The sequence below is a fragment of the Stegodyphus dumicola genome, chromosome 5, assembly GCF_044657685.1.
Source record: "Stegodyphus dumicola isolate Sdum_Otavi_A_Nest chromosome 5, ASM4465768v1".
Taxonomy (NCBI): Eukaryota; Metazoa; Arthropoda; class Arachnida; order Araneae; family Eresidae; genus Stegodyphus; species Stegodyphus dumicola.
The window spans coordinates 208,489,624-208,504,238 of NC_140772.1; the positions used below are offsets into that span (position 1 = coordinate 208,489,624).

Here is a 14,615-nt window from a genome sequence, read left to right on the forward strand (position 1 = left end):
AAGAGAATTCAAGTAGTATTATTTTATTCCAACAGTCCAAATAGGCTTAAAATGGATGAAACTGCTGGTATATTTTATGTGTGAATTGTAATGCTGTTATCAGCATATTAAAAATTCTTAAATAATATATATTGAATGTTTGCTCGCTCGATAGAGCTTTACGCCTTTCTATAATGCTCGGTATGAAACCTTGCTACGAAATTTTTATCTGGAAGGGAAAACGAACTGTAGTAAAGCACCACTCAGGGACAGAAAGCCATGGAACGAATATTTCTTATCATATGGAATGGTCAAAGAACTTGTATACGTTCGAGACATGAGTTAGAAAAACCAGTTTTGGAAAATCTGAAAATATACGCCATTCAAATATGACCCGTGCAAATGGAATAATGTAAAATGTGCCATTCTCGCATTCCTGAAAAATATATCATTATTTGAAGTAATATCCTTGCGGCAGCAGAACTGTTGTGCTCGAAATGGCGTCCAGGTAAGTTACGTATTCACGTTGAAAACCGTTCTTCCATCCTGAAAAGCTTTATATCATTCAATCACCTGAAAATACGACAGACATTATTCGTCATACTGTTTGAGAAGCCTGGTCAAAATTTGGAGGGTGAAATCTCTCAAGTCCCATCAAATATTACCCGCAGTCCTTTATTCACTTACACACTGATTGCTTTCACAAGAATCACACGACTGATAAAATAAAGCTACTATCGTAGTCTAAATGAATGTGTGACGTCAGAATATTCAAGGTATTTAGAGTGTCACATATGAAGAGCCTAGTAAAAAATCCAAGGCATACTGTTCGGAGCATATTTGAGTGCCTTAATATTTCCTCTTTGTATTGGAAAAACGGAAGGAGATGAAATTCTTTCTCTTCTAGATGCTAGAAAAGAGCTAGTTCATTCATTGCTTGCAAATAGGCTTTGAAATTTATGAGGTTATTAAAAATAAAGAACGCAAATCATACTTTTCTCACTTTTTTATAAATGTAGAACTGCTATTTATTTTCCCATTGTAACAATAAAAATTCCGTTTACCATCGCTTACAAAATACGTTTTTTACATTCCACGTCTTATAACATTATCGACTTTATGAACAGACATATGTAAGTTTAATATTTTCTTACCATTAGAGTCTATTTTAAGTTATTAAGCAAAACATTCCAGGGGTAGTCAACCGTTTTATAACTATCGCCCACTTTGAAGGTAGTAAAATTTCCTTACCGCTCACTGGTTTCGCAGTGACTTAGTTTAGCGTAAATGTAAAGTAATTTTTTGAGTGGAGATTTCGTAAACATATATATATATATATATATATAGATAAATTCATCCATTTATTTATAAGTGATATAAAGTTTATGGCCCGCCTAGCTAGCCGGAACATCAGTTCCAGCGAAACTGCTTCGGCTAGGTAACCTTCAATGGTAGGAAAACGAAAAGTTCTTTTTTCGAAAAAAATTCTCCTAGCCTCACCCTTTGTTAAGATGTGATAATCCCATTATGCGTCCAATGGTACTGTACAACACCTAACGAAACACTGTACAACACCTAAGCGAAGTGTGTCACTAAGCGAAGTAGTCACTGTACAACACCTAAGCGAAGTGGAAAAGACTTATGGAAACGTATGGAAACAGGAACGTACGGCAACAGGAGATAGCTGAGCGCGGGAGAACGGACTTTCATCATCGGATGAACAGAAGCCTCTACCTCCCACCAGTGGGCGATAGGGACCAGGTTGACCATCCCTGCACTAGACGAACAATAAAAATCTAACTCAAAGTAAAAACTAAACAATCGTTCCAAAAAAGCTTCACATTTTTTACTTATTGCCAACATACTTTTATTAATAAACATTCTTTAAAATCATTCTAACATTAGGCTTCAACACTTTTGAGTTGCTATAAAAAGTACAACTAACATAATCCTCAGGAAACAACTTCATTTGAATTACTATTGGAACAAAATGATCATTCTTTTTATTCAGATACCACACTGTCCTTTGACATTCAGGCTCAGGATAAAATAATCATAGATTTACACGAAAATTATATACAGAAACTGCATTTATATGTCGTATTTACATGACGCTCAAAAAGAATTTTGCAACTTTAGAAACACTTAACACCGACACTTGAAATTTGATTTTAATTCTTCAGCTCTGACCTCTTCTGCGTAACATAGTGAGGAATAGCACCGCTTGCATTTCTCGGTTACTCAGTGAAGATTCTCACAGATGTATTGCGAACTACTCTCTTTTTCATCATCGCATAGTTCTCCTGTCAATCCTGTAACAAAGAGAGAACATTAGAGTTGGTAAATTAAATTTATATCAATGAAATGGTTTCTTTCCTCTGATACATATCAAATGAAATAAGTTATCAAGTTCTCTCACTTTCTACTTCGATTGTAGAGACATTAGATATTTTGGAAGAGGGGAAGTTGAAAAATATGCAACGCCTTCGCCGGGAATCGAACCACAGACTCTGGAATACACGCCCAGTATGCAGACCAGTACACCACCAATTCTGTTAGATTCTGTGTACTGTTAGAGTACACCAGTACAACAAGAAGGTGGGAGAAATACCTTATACGGTATTTCACTTAGCAAAGGATTTTTTTATCTATTAATATTCTAATTTCTTGCTTTTAATTAGGCACAGATGTATGGATACTTTTAAGTCAAATTTTAATACAAAATGCAAAGTTTTACAAAAAAAAAAAAAAAAGAAAAATGCACTCGCAAATTTGAAACAATTAACGTGCATTAAAATCTGTTTAAATATTTTAATGGAATATTTTCAGTTATTAATTAAAGAAAATAACTTAACTGTTTTATATAATTATATGGAAGATTTAAAAACATTCTGCGAGCTAATTTTCGTGAAATCTGCATGCGTATCTTTTTACCATTTGTCAATGTAGATAAATGATTGCTATTTACATGTTTGTGTGTGTAAATAATTAAGCCATATTCAAAAGTATTCAGAACATGATCATTCATTGAATTCAGGAAGTCAAAGAAGACTATGATCCCGTCAAAGAGTAGTGTATAAACATTTACACTGTTCTTAGACTGGATTCACACTGCTCTTTACAGTGCTTAGACATATACACTGCTCTTAGACATTACACTATTCTTAAACTTAGATTCCTTCTAAGAGTAGTGTAATAAAATACATTTCTTATAATTAGAGAATTTTAATCCGTAATAATAAGCGCAGTGTAACGAATAATACATTTCTTATTATTAGGGAATTTTAGTCCCTAATAATAAGCGCAGTGTAATGAATAATACATTTCATATTATTAGGGAATTTTAATCCCTAATAATAAGAGCAGTGCAATGAATAAAATTTTTTTTAATTAAATTTTAATCCCGTTTAAGAGCAGTGTAATGAATAATACATTTCTTATTATTAGGGGATTTTATTTTGTCACATAAACAGATAAATAAAATTACATGCAATGCTCTAAAATGTAAAAAATAAGGTTGATCTTAAATTTTGTATAGAAGAATATTGATATTTAAAGATCAGTTAAAAAGTAATTGTAACTTTAGCTTTATTAAGCGTATAACTTGTAACTTTCAGAGTAGTTCCGATTTCTGCTGTAACAACTGTGATTATTTAGCCTACTTATTGTCGAAGCAAGATCGCACAAACAAGTAAAGCAAACTCATGTATATTTATTGGGAGTTCCTGCTTAAAATGGTGAATAGAAACTTCACATTGATAGAAGATATATCTTTGGCACAATAGTAAATTAAATACGGCTACAGAAGATGATCTTTTGGAAATAAACGTGTGTAAACTTTCCTTTGCCGCTAAGACAAAAGAGCGATAATCTCAAACCATGTTAGTAGATGTATCATTGCAAAACGGATGAACATTTTCCAATTAATCATTCCTCGATCGTCTTGCTGTGAAGGGTCCGGTAGTACGTTTTTAGCAAAATTGGGCTATTTGTTTGCTTATTGAACTCTATCAGATTCAAATTCAGGTTATGGTTATTCATATAGCTATACACCAACTGGGCAGCATCTATTCATTCTATCTTTATTACTCTGCATAGATATTTAGTGTAAATGTAGTATGAGTACAGATAAAACATTATTAGGAATCAACAAAAATTCCACTCCAAAGAGCATGAACTTTAGAGGATATGTTCGAGAAATAGAAACAAATGAATCTTTTGTTGCCCAACTTTGTTGAACAGCAAACCATAAATTTAATTTTACTTCTGTGGAAATAATCCAAGAGACATTTTCAGTTGGTGAATTATGTTTGAGTTTTCCTACATCCGTAAAATTATCTCTACATTAATCAATGACTTGAACTTTAATCTGCGTTTTTTTCAAATAAAATTTAATTCCATTCTTCATTCTCAGATAGCACCATTTTATTTGTTTATTTTCGTTCTTTTTCTTTTTCCTTTCATTACATGGGCTCACCAGTGGCAGAGTGGTATAGTCTTTGAATAGTAGAAGCTCAATCCGGGTTCATTTCCCGACGAATGAACAAGCTGAATGGCCGTTTCCATGCTTTTCATCCATATGTAACGTGCAGATAAGCCAGTTTCCCTTAAAGAGTCCTCCACGAAGCCATCCCTTCCCTTAGTAGATTGTACTCGAGTGATTGCCATGATGAAACAAACTAACCCTTCCTCACAGAGAATATCGTTACTTCATTCCAGAGGGTACATATAGTGGTATCAACAGTTAAGTAATGAAATTTTGTTGTTCTGCAGAACTCGTTTTTTCATTCATTTGCAAATGAAGAAAGCGACAGTATAAACCTTGAAAGCAAATGCTGAAAGTACTTTTACTAAAATGAAACTGAACCTAAATAATATTGTTTACCTATACACAACTTCACTTGGTTTGTTATTCTGCGGTTTGTCATTCCACTAAACTGCGGGTATTCATTTACCAATAATGTTTGAGCAGTAACACTAAATCCGTCGCTTACGTTGCAGCCGATTGTAAAAATAATTTGATTTCAGAAAAAGGCTCTTAAATTTATTAAATTGCAATGCTAATCAAGTAAAATGGCTAAAAGATCTGACGCTTGATTTTTATTTATTATACAGAACACAATTATGCCCAATGAAAATATTTTAATTTTAATCTATAACATGAAAAATATTTGGTCAAACAAATATTATAAAAATCAAGACGTATATATAAGATGGTGACTTTATGATTAATTTACATCCTACAATGAATAAACAAACAGTGAATAGAATACACAGTGGTTGGGCGAAATATTCGTTCCTGTTATTATCCGATATTGAAGACACTTCTCTAATGAGTCTCAGTTAAAGATGGATTATTACAGAATACATTTGGCGATAAGTTAGCTTCCTTCACGCAGAGCATTCAAGGTACTATTATAAATGCTGCATGTTAAGGCAAGAGAAATTTACCAAGGATAGCGTACAAACGTTATACTGATTATGCAAATTCTTCCCCGCTTTACGATTTAAATCATATTATCGGATTTCCTTACCATATTCAAAGAGCGGTGGATAATCTCAGTCGAAGTTTGAAGTCATTTGGAAATGTCGCAGAGAACAGTGAATTTGAAAGCACGCTTTGAATTACAGTAGCTATTGATTTCTGCGTGAATTACATAATCGGATACAATTAATAAACGTACGAAATATGTAAATTAAATTGATGGTGACGCAGAATAAATTAGAGAACTGAAATTTAGGTTGATGGACGCGAATGGAATATAATGAACGCAACGTGATGTAATGACCAGATAATTTCTTTTATTTATTTGTTTTAGGTGAATGCATTAAGGCATGCAAAAGCTGATTAAGGAAAAGTTATATCTTCATGAAGTATTTCCTAAGGAAAATTTACATTACTTGCAGAAGTATATTAAAAGAAGCAAATTATAATGCATATTCGACTAGAGTGATTAATTGAAGCAAGTTACGGAAAACGGAGAAATGAAGTAGGGAAGAAAAGACTTTCTGAAAAGTAAAATGGCATCATTAAGGACGTTCTAAGAAAAAGACGCTGTTATTTATGTAGACATGCATAAAGCTGAAACCGCTTAAACTGCGCCTGAGCCCACCGGAGACGGTGTCCGGTACTTCTTAGTTTTTGGTACAGATCATAATTCTAGCCGGAGCACACCGGAGCCCTAATTAAGAAAGCTCCCGCACTTTTTTTATCTAGCTGAACGACAATTTCGGAAGAAATTTTATTTTTAATAATAATAATACCATATTAAAAATCGATTCTACCTTCTGAATGCAGGCCTTCCTCTTCTTGGGAAACAAACCCTTGAAAGGAGGTAGAGATTTCTAAAAAAGGAAAAGCCCCCATCCACATGTCAGAAGCTAATTCTCCAGAAAGTGCAATGATTTTATGACATTGAGTAAATTTTTCCTTCCAACACTAGTGTCTTCCAGTGGAAAAGAGCACCTACAGACGTTTTGGAACGATGTAACCAAACACAGGGGATGGAAATCATTACTAGTTACTTTGTTAGCAGTTAAATCTGGGATACGGGGAAAATTTGCTCCTCTTTCTTATTCTGCTTGACAGCTCGAATAAGGAGACCGGTTGAACTATTTCTTAGTTTTTGTGTTAAACTTTAATTCTAGCTGGAACCCCAAATGGAAAAGTCAAGATCCGGTACTTTATTTTATTATTTACCGTTTATTTAATAATATATTAAATTTTTATTTATCTCTTTACAATTTATGAAATTTTAATTATGTAATTATTCTAATGACTAATTACTTTAATAATTAATTATTTAATTTTTTTTCAAATATTTACGATTTTATTAAATTAGTCTTTTTATTTATTTATTTATTCTTTTTCCTCTTTACGATAGTTTTCCATAGGGCTGCGGCACTTTTAATTTTAGAAATTAAACCTCAGTAGCTTTAGCCACCAGAAGACGGATTGGTATTTTAGCTAATTAACATTAATATGCTTTAGCCACCAGAAGACGGATTGGTATTTTAGCTAATTAACATTAATATGCTTTAGCCACCAGAAGACGGATTGGTATTTTAGCTAATTAACATTAATATGCTATAAAAGTGTAAAGATTGTATACATAGTGATTTTTAAATAAAATTAATTGTTAATTAAATCATTTATGTTTGAAACATACTTCCTTTTATGCTTTACTTTTGATAAGCTGTAAATATTTTCAAAATCTTTTCCTTGTACAGGGTGGCGTAGAAGTCTTGCATGGGTTGCAATACCTCATATATTTTGTAATTTGTTTATTTAAATTCTTTCTTTTTCAGGAGTGTGAAGAACATTTGGGAGATACACCATAGAGAGACTGAGTATTAAAATGCGCACGAAACTGATAGAACTTTTTCTTGGAAATCAAAGATTCGTCATCCTCACTCAAAGAACAGTTGAAGAAAGGGGTTGTCATTAATGCTGTCTCTAACTCGTTGAATGTTTTCGGGAATTCGAATCGAACGTCATCTACCTGTTCTTGGGGCGATCTCAGACTGAATAATGCTGCCGAAAGCATATTACTAGATGAAGAATCGTAGTCTGATGAGAACAGTTGCGCACACTGAAGTACCGAAGGTGTGCTATTTAATAAGTGAGGATGATGGACCTTTGATTTTCAAAATAAAGTTCTGTCAGTTCCTTGCGCTATTTAGGAACTTTTCAACTTTGAAAATTAAATTCTATTAAATAATCCACAGCAAGCCTGGGGCTTTTATAAAGCACAGACATGCACACACATGTTAAGAGAAATACAAAAAGAAAGAGACAGAAAGATAGAGTACAGAACGGAAATGACGGTGACCGGAAACTCATTCTGACCGGAAATGTCAGCAAAGCTTAATAAATTATTTTAGAGAAAAATAATTCAAGCGAATAAATACAGCTCAGAAAATGACAAAGCGTTTGTACACAGAAAGCAACTGATGTATTTTTCAACATATCTGTAACATACTCTTTACTATTACGTTGCAAGAAAAGATACATACCTTTTAATACGATGAAAGCTGCTAACTTTACTTTCAGAAATTTTTTAAAATATTTATTTTCCTAAAAAATGATGCTTTGCTTGCTTTTATTATTTAGCCTAGTGTATCAAAGTGCATACGGGTCGAACGAAACAGCTGACACGCTAGAATATTTTTAAAAAATAAAATGAAATTTTTTTTTTACTAATAAAATGAAAAGCATTTTAAATAGACTTTATATTTCATTACGTAATATTTATTGTTGGGCTCCAGATTGTGTATAGACCCGATTAATACTGTTGTAAGTATCTGCATCCCATTGTTGGACTCCCTGGTGGGCGGTGATACCGGATTGAAATTTTTTCTGTCAAATATGGAGTCAATAAATATACCAAAATCCAACGAAAGTGACTCGATCCCCCCCCCCAAATTAAGACAAGTGCAAATACCATTGAAAGTAAAGATCCCCGATGATTTTTAGTTATCAGCAATGCAACAGGCGATCTGCAAAAACTGCCGCTATTCTTGTTGTTGCTACTTATGCTCGCTTGTCTGATAGCAACATCAGCCTGAGCCCACGAAATTCCTCTTCACAAGGAGCTTTCAAGATATACCTGCCGTTGGCAACAGCCTTGAGCCACTAACAGGTGGCAGTGCGATTTTGCTCAGTTCCACCACCAGTTTTGATGGACAGCGCCCTGGGGGAAAGACGAGTCTAAGAGTCTTCCACGCCTCTTCACTTCCACTAAACCCACACGAGAGGACTTTTGGCTTGCCGCATATTTAGAGTGCCGCCATGCCGTACAAACGCTATACATTTACAAACATCCATGCCTTCTCCGGGCTTCGAACTGGGGCCCTTCGGCACAGCAATGATCGACGCTAACCACTATACCCGGTTTGGCAGCTCCGCTGTTCCTGGTACAGAAATACGTACAGTCATGCATAAGTGAACCAAAAAATATCAAATGGCTGCGATCTTCAGATTTCTAATTGAAGCCGCTTCTCCAACTTAATCTGCTACTCTTCTAGGATTAAAAAAGTCTGGACTAGTCGGATTAAGTTTATCAGAACTCAAAATATTAAATTATTGTTGATTCATAATTTCAGCGATCGACCTACATTTCGTATCGGAGCAGAAAATTGAATCTGAACTGTGAGATCAGAATATCTGAGCTGCTAGGTGGATCAGGATACGTAAAGAAGGTCAACTGACATATACGAAACGTGTTATCCTAAACTTCAGTTTGCCTGAACTGCCAAAGAGTATTAAGGCTGGTACTTACATTGCCTTGTAAGACCTTATATACAAAACTCTTTCCGATGCTCAAAGCCAAGGTTTCGGTTACTCAAAAATGTCCTATCTTAGTAAACTCGCATGTGCACGTTGCATTGCGGAAGTCTACGACAGCGATAATTGCAATGCCAACCATGTGATAAGTAGCCTTGAAAAAGATTATCTTACGCCTATGCAGAGTGAAATAAATCAAATAAATAGGCATGCAAACAAACGCATGCGTACAAAATAAATAGACAATCGAAAACTTACAGCAAAAAATAGCCCAGAAATCAACAATAACTATACCAAAAATATCGAATAATAAAGAAACTAAGGATAACTAAAAATAATAACAAAATTTCAGTTCCTCTCAAAAATCCAAGTGCGAGTTGTTTTCGGGAGCATTAGTTCAGGAAATTTAAATTCTGCTGTAGATGTAGAATAGGGACTAGACATTCCGAGACATCTTCTTCCACGCAAAACAAAACAAACATGCCAAAAAAAAAAATTAAAAAAATCAAACATCAGTCATAATGTCTACCCTCGTTTCACGGAATTATCGTGGCTGTTACCAAAATCTCGTGAATATCAAGGATTTGATTGATTTACATAATCCTGCGTGTTTGGACTTTCAGGAAACTATGCTAAAACCGGAAAAGTTAAGCTTCAGAGGTAATCTTTCACCAAAAGATTACTTCTTAGGTGCGTGTGCTAGTAGGGTTGTAAGTCTCATCTCATTTAACTATCCCTCGAGTTCACTTTTCTTAACAATTAGCTCCAAGCTGTTTCTGTCCAAATAAGTATACGGAGTTTACTGTCAATTTTTTCAGTTTATTTCACATCAAATTATTATATCGGAGTTAAGGAGATTTAGATGACCTAATAGAGTAGCTGGCCTGTGCCCTTTATCAAAATAGGGACTTAAACGGCCATAGTCCACTCTGCAGACGTAAGGACGCAAATCCTCGAGGAAGACAAATAGAGCATATGGTCAAAGTTTACTACCTCTGACGCCTCAATAAGGGACATAATACCTACTTTTACTAGCCTACAAGGACCTTCCATGCTTTGGATCTCGCGAATTGTTCACCAACTCCCTTGCAATACAGTTTAATTAGTGTTGGGAATGATCCTAACAACCGTAGTCATTTCCCAGTTTTTGTATCTCTCACGTGAGCAGTGTTTCACGTGTTTCACATCTTTTACTATTACTTTTGTGTACTATTACTTTTTATTTTTACTATTATTTTTATCGATGATTCAGTGAAAACAGTTATTGATACTATAAATTTAGGCCACATTTTCTGTACCGATGACATAAAAAAAATCTACCGAAATATTCAAATCCGTGGTGGAATCGTGAATGCCTAAAAACACTGAGACAATAGAAAAAGGCTTCAGAAACGTTTCGTAGGTACCCTATTTTGTTAAACCATAAAACTATATGGTTTAAGTAGTTTGCCTAGTTAAAAGAGGCAAAGTAAAGCAGAAGAGCCACAGAAATTCGTGGATATCCTATGCGCCTTCAATTACATCTTTGCACCTAGTAAACGAGTATGGGAGAGTTATAAAAACTAGTGGAATATATAAAGACCACTCACTTTTGTTCTGGAAAAAGATAATCGCATGCTTAGTATCGCAGAAGAAATTGCAAACGCTACTGGTGACACCTTTGCTGCTGTTTCTTCTAACAGAAATTACCCACCAGCATTTCTTTATCTTAAACTACGTTCTAAGAGAAATCCCACTTCTCCGTAACTTATAATCATTGGCATTAGCATCAGCTCTTCCAACTCTTAGTTTTATAATGGCAAATTTGCTCTTTTTGAATTAAGGACAGCGTTAATACATACAGGTAAGTCTAGCTCGGGTCAAGATGGTGTAAGTTATTAAATGCCGATGCATCTCTACTCTAAGTCACTGCGTGCTCTTCTCACTCTTTACAAGCGAGTTTGGAAGGAGTCCACCTTTCCCAATGCACGGAAGAAAGTTATCACTCCCATAGGAAAAAATACAACGTAATATCATTGTATTACATTGTATTAAATATTACTCGGAAATTCTTCCTAAAAACAGGAGTTAATGAAACGTAAAAAACAAGGATATTAAATAAATGCGATTTGAATACATAAAACAAACTTCCAGAAATATACAGTGTAGCCAAGACATCTACATATAAAAAAATTACGTCTTGAGCTATGATTAAAGTTAGGAAAGGTATTTATATTGCTTTATGTAGCAATTCGGCAATGCTGTCAGACTTAGTCCTTGAGTTTGTTTGAAAACTTCTACAAATTATATTGAACTATATTGAGTTCAAATGAATCGGTTTACCGACATCTCCAATCCTTCTTATGACTACAAACAGTCTTGACGTAGAAAGTTTGTTGCACTACTGCTTAAATATGTTCCGTATAAGACTATTTGGATGACACTGTGTGGCAACACTTCAGACATGTACCTTTATCGTGTGACGTAGCAACTTCCCCGAGGCAAGTTTAGTTTTCTGATAATCAGTCGCAAACATGTCTCGACAGCTGCAAATAGCATCCAAATTGGAAATGCGTGCAGTGATTCTTTTTTTTCTTGTGGGCAAAAAGGTCAAACTGAACTGAAATTTATGGGCAGCTACATGAAGTGAATGGTGAAAATGCAATGTCATGTCAAGCTATCGCGAAATGGTGCAACATGTTTGAGAATGGACGTACAGATATTGACAATGCCGAGCGTGAGGGAAGATCATCAACTGCAACAAATTCGGAAATCGCTGCTCGCGTGAATGAATGCATTCTTGCAAACAGACGCATAAAGATAGACTCAATCTCAAATGAACTGGATATTTCTAATGGAAGTGTGCATAAAATTATTGCCGATCACCTTAAATTTCGTAAAGTTTGTGCTTGATGGATGCCACGTCTATTGACGTAGGAACATAAAAGAAAGCATTTTGAAAGTGCATTTGCATTTCTGCAACGTTACCAAACGGAAGGAAATGAGTTTTTGGACTACATTGTGACTGGAGATGAAACTTGGATTCACCAATTCTCATCTGAAACGAAACGCAGCTCGCTCGAGTGGAAACATTGCAGTTCCCCGACACGAACAAAGTGTCGAACTGTTCCATCTGAGGGAAAGGTGATGAGAACGCTGTTTTTCGACAGAGAAGGCGTGTTGCATACGATTTCATGTCGAAGGGTGCCACAATTAATGCATTTTCTTCATGTGAAACATTAAAACGATTGCGACAATCACTTAAAAATCGACGGTCAGGTAAACTGTCGAACGGCATTGTGCTGCTGCATAACAATGCAAGACAGCATGCAGGAAAACAAACATGTGACGTTCTGAAAAAGTTTAGGTGGGAAGTGTGGAATCACCCTCCTTATAGCCCAGACCTTTCACCACCTGACGTCCATGTGCTTGGTCCCATGAAACAAGAACTTTCAAAGCGACGGTACCATTCGGATGCCGAAGTGAAAGCTGCAGCCCAATAATGGTTATCGGACATTGGACTGGATTTCATAGCAGAAAGCACCGAAAACCTTGTACCACGCCTCGACAAATGCTTAAATAACGGAGGTAATTACGTTGAAAAGTAGATTTTGAATGGAACTTTAAGATATAAATAAAGTTATTGTAAAAATTTGCTCCTGCTTTGTTTTAGGCAGTGCAACTAACTTTTTGACTGAACCTCATATTATGCAGTACCCAGAAATAGCAAGTTGAAAAGCGCTGTTAAGCAAGATTGAACTACTGAAATATTCAGTATATGAAATCAACTCTATTATACTTGAAATTTATAAAAATGTGACAAAATAACTTAAGTGCATGAGTGTCCAATATAAAAGAGAACGAAAGCATTCTATTAAAAACAAATCTGATGAATTCATTACAAATTACATTAAATGATAAAGATGTATGGTGTAAGTGCAAGACTTCTTAAAGGCTCTTGAGAACACAGATCGGAAAGAAATAATTTTCGAATAGCCAGCTACTGAGCTCTGTTTAGAAACAGCCACATTTTTATTATGTTTATAATCAGACTCAAACTGACTGTAAAATTTCAGCAAAAGAAAGATGATGGGACGTATTACTGTAAAGGGATATAATGGATTTGCAGATGAGACACAGAGCGATGCTTAATGTCATCACAGAATGCTCATTTTATGCAAAGATAGCTTGAATGTGCTCACTGAAACTGGCAACGAAGATTCAAAGCTACTCACTTAGGGACTGTTTTTGAAGGCAAGATTTCGTAACTGGATCCAGGGTGGATTGTGCAGTTCTGAGATGCGGAATGATCTGGTGGTTGATAGTAGAAGTTTCCCGTGGGCGGTCTTCCGGAATAGGAAGGACTGTGTTCCAGCTGTCTCAGTTGCATGTTCAGGGACTGAGACTGTGAAAGAGCATTGCGAACAGTACTGTGCTTCCTGTACAGGCAGAATCCAATCAAGAAGCTTAGAAGGAGAACGCCAGCTGCGGCACCACATCCAGCCAGTAAGGGGATATTACCTGCAATAAGTTGGAGATTCGTTCATGTATAACGAATAACGAGTATAACGAATATATAACGAATTCATGTATAACGTGCCTTCGAGTTTGAGATAGATATCGTATAGAAGTATAGAGATATCTTTTGGACAAGAGAAGGAAGGTACAGGATGGGCCAAACCTACTAATGTTAAATATGGATAACTCTTGTAATAATAATTCATTTCGGCTAATTTTTTTATACATTAAATATGTTTTATGGAAATTATATATGAAATATGACATTAGACAAATGTTCACCATTTTTCTCGATACAGAGATAAGCTCTTTTTAACGCGTTTTCCATTACACCGCGTCGCTGTTGGTGGTCTTGCGGTAGCAGTGTTTGCACAATTTGAATTTTGTATGGGTACATCTTAAGATTTATTTAAAACTTTAAAATTCTACGCAATGTCGCTCTGGAAATGCCCAACTGGCTGGCACGACGACGAGTTGAGACGGATGGATCATCTGCAACACTCTGCCGCACCGTTTCCACGTTGTCTTCAGTACGAATATTTCTATAGGCACCTCTTCCAGGATGATCGGCCACTGAACCCAGTTCCTCAAAACTACCGAATAAAACTCCTAATCAAGAAGGCTGTGGGAGCTGATCTTGAACTAAAATACTGACGATATTTACGCTGCGTTTATAACAATTGACCGTTGACAAGAATAGAAAAACTCGATAATTTTAACGCGTTGTTTTGTACTGTATGGTTTCCATAATAAATTTCGAAGAATTCAACTATAACCTACAAAAAGAAAAAATAATTATATCAAAAAATAAAAATATTATTTGTGTTTAACATTGGTAGGCTTTATTTGGCTC

At 35.2% G+C, this 14,615-nt stretch overlaps 1 protein-coding gene across 2 annotated transcripts in view; it reads right to left on the reverse strand.

Moving 5' to 3' along the window:
- Nucleotides 1-1,959: 1,959 nt before the first annotated feature.
- The window catches only part of LOC118191989 (neuropilin and tolloid-like protein 2), a 237,639-nt gene continuing 224,983 nt past the window's right edge, over nt 1,960-14,615 (reverse strand). For both annotated transcript variants that reach the window (XM_035362866.2, XM_035362865.2), the window contains exons 9-10: nt 13,480-13,765; nt 1,960-2,291 (exon numbers count right to left, since the gene is read on the reverse strand). In XM_035362866.2, coding sequence (XP_035218757.1) covers nt 2,267-2,291; nt 13,480-13,765 — 311 coding nt within the window. In that variant the 3' untranslated portion in view covers nt 1,960-2,266. The remainder of the gene's footprint in view (nt 2,292-13,479; nt 13,766-14,615) is intronic.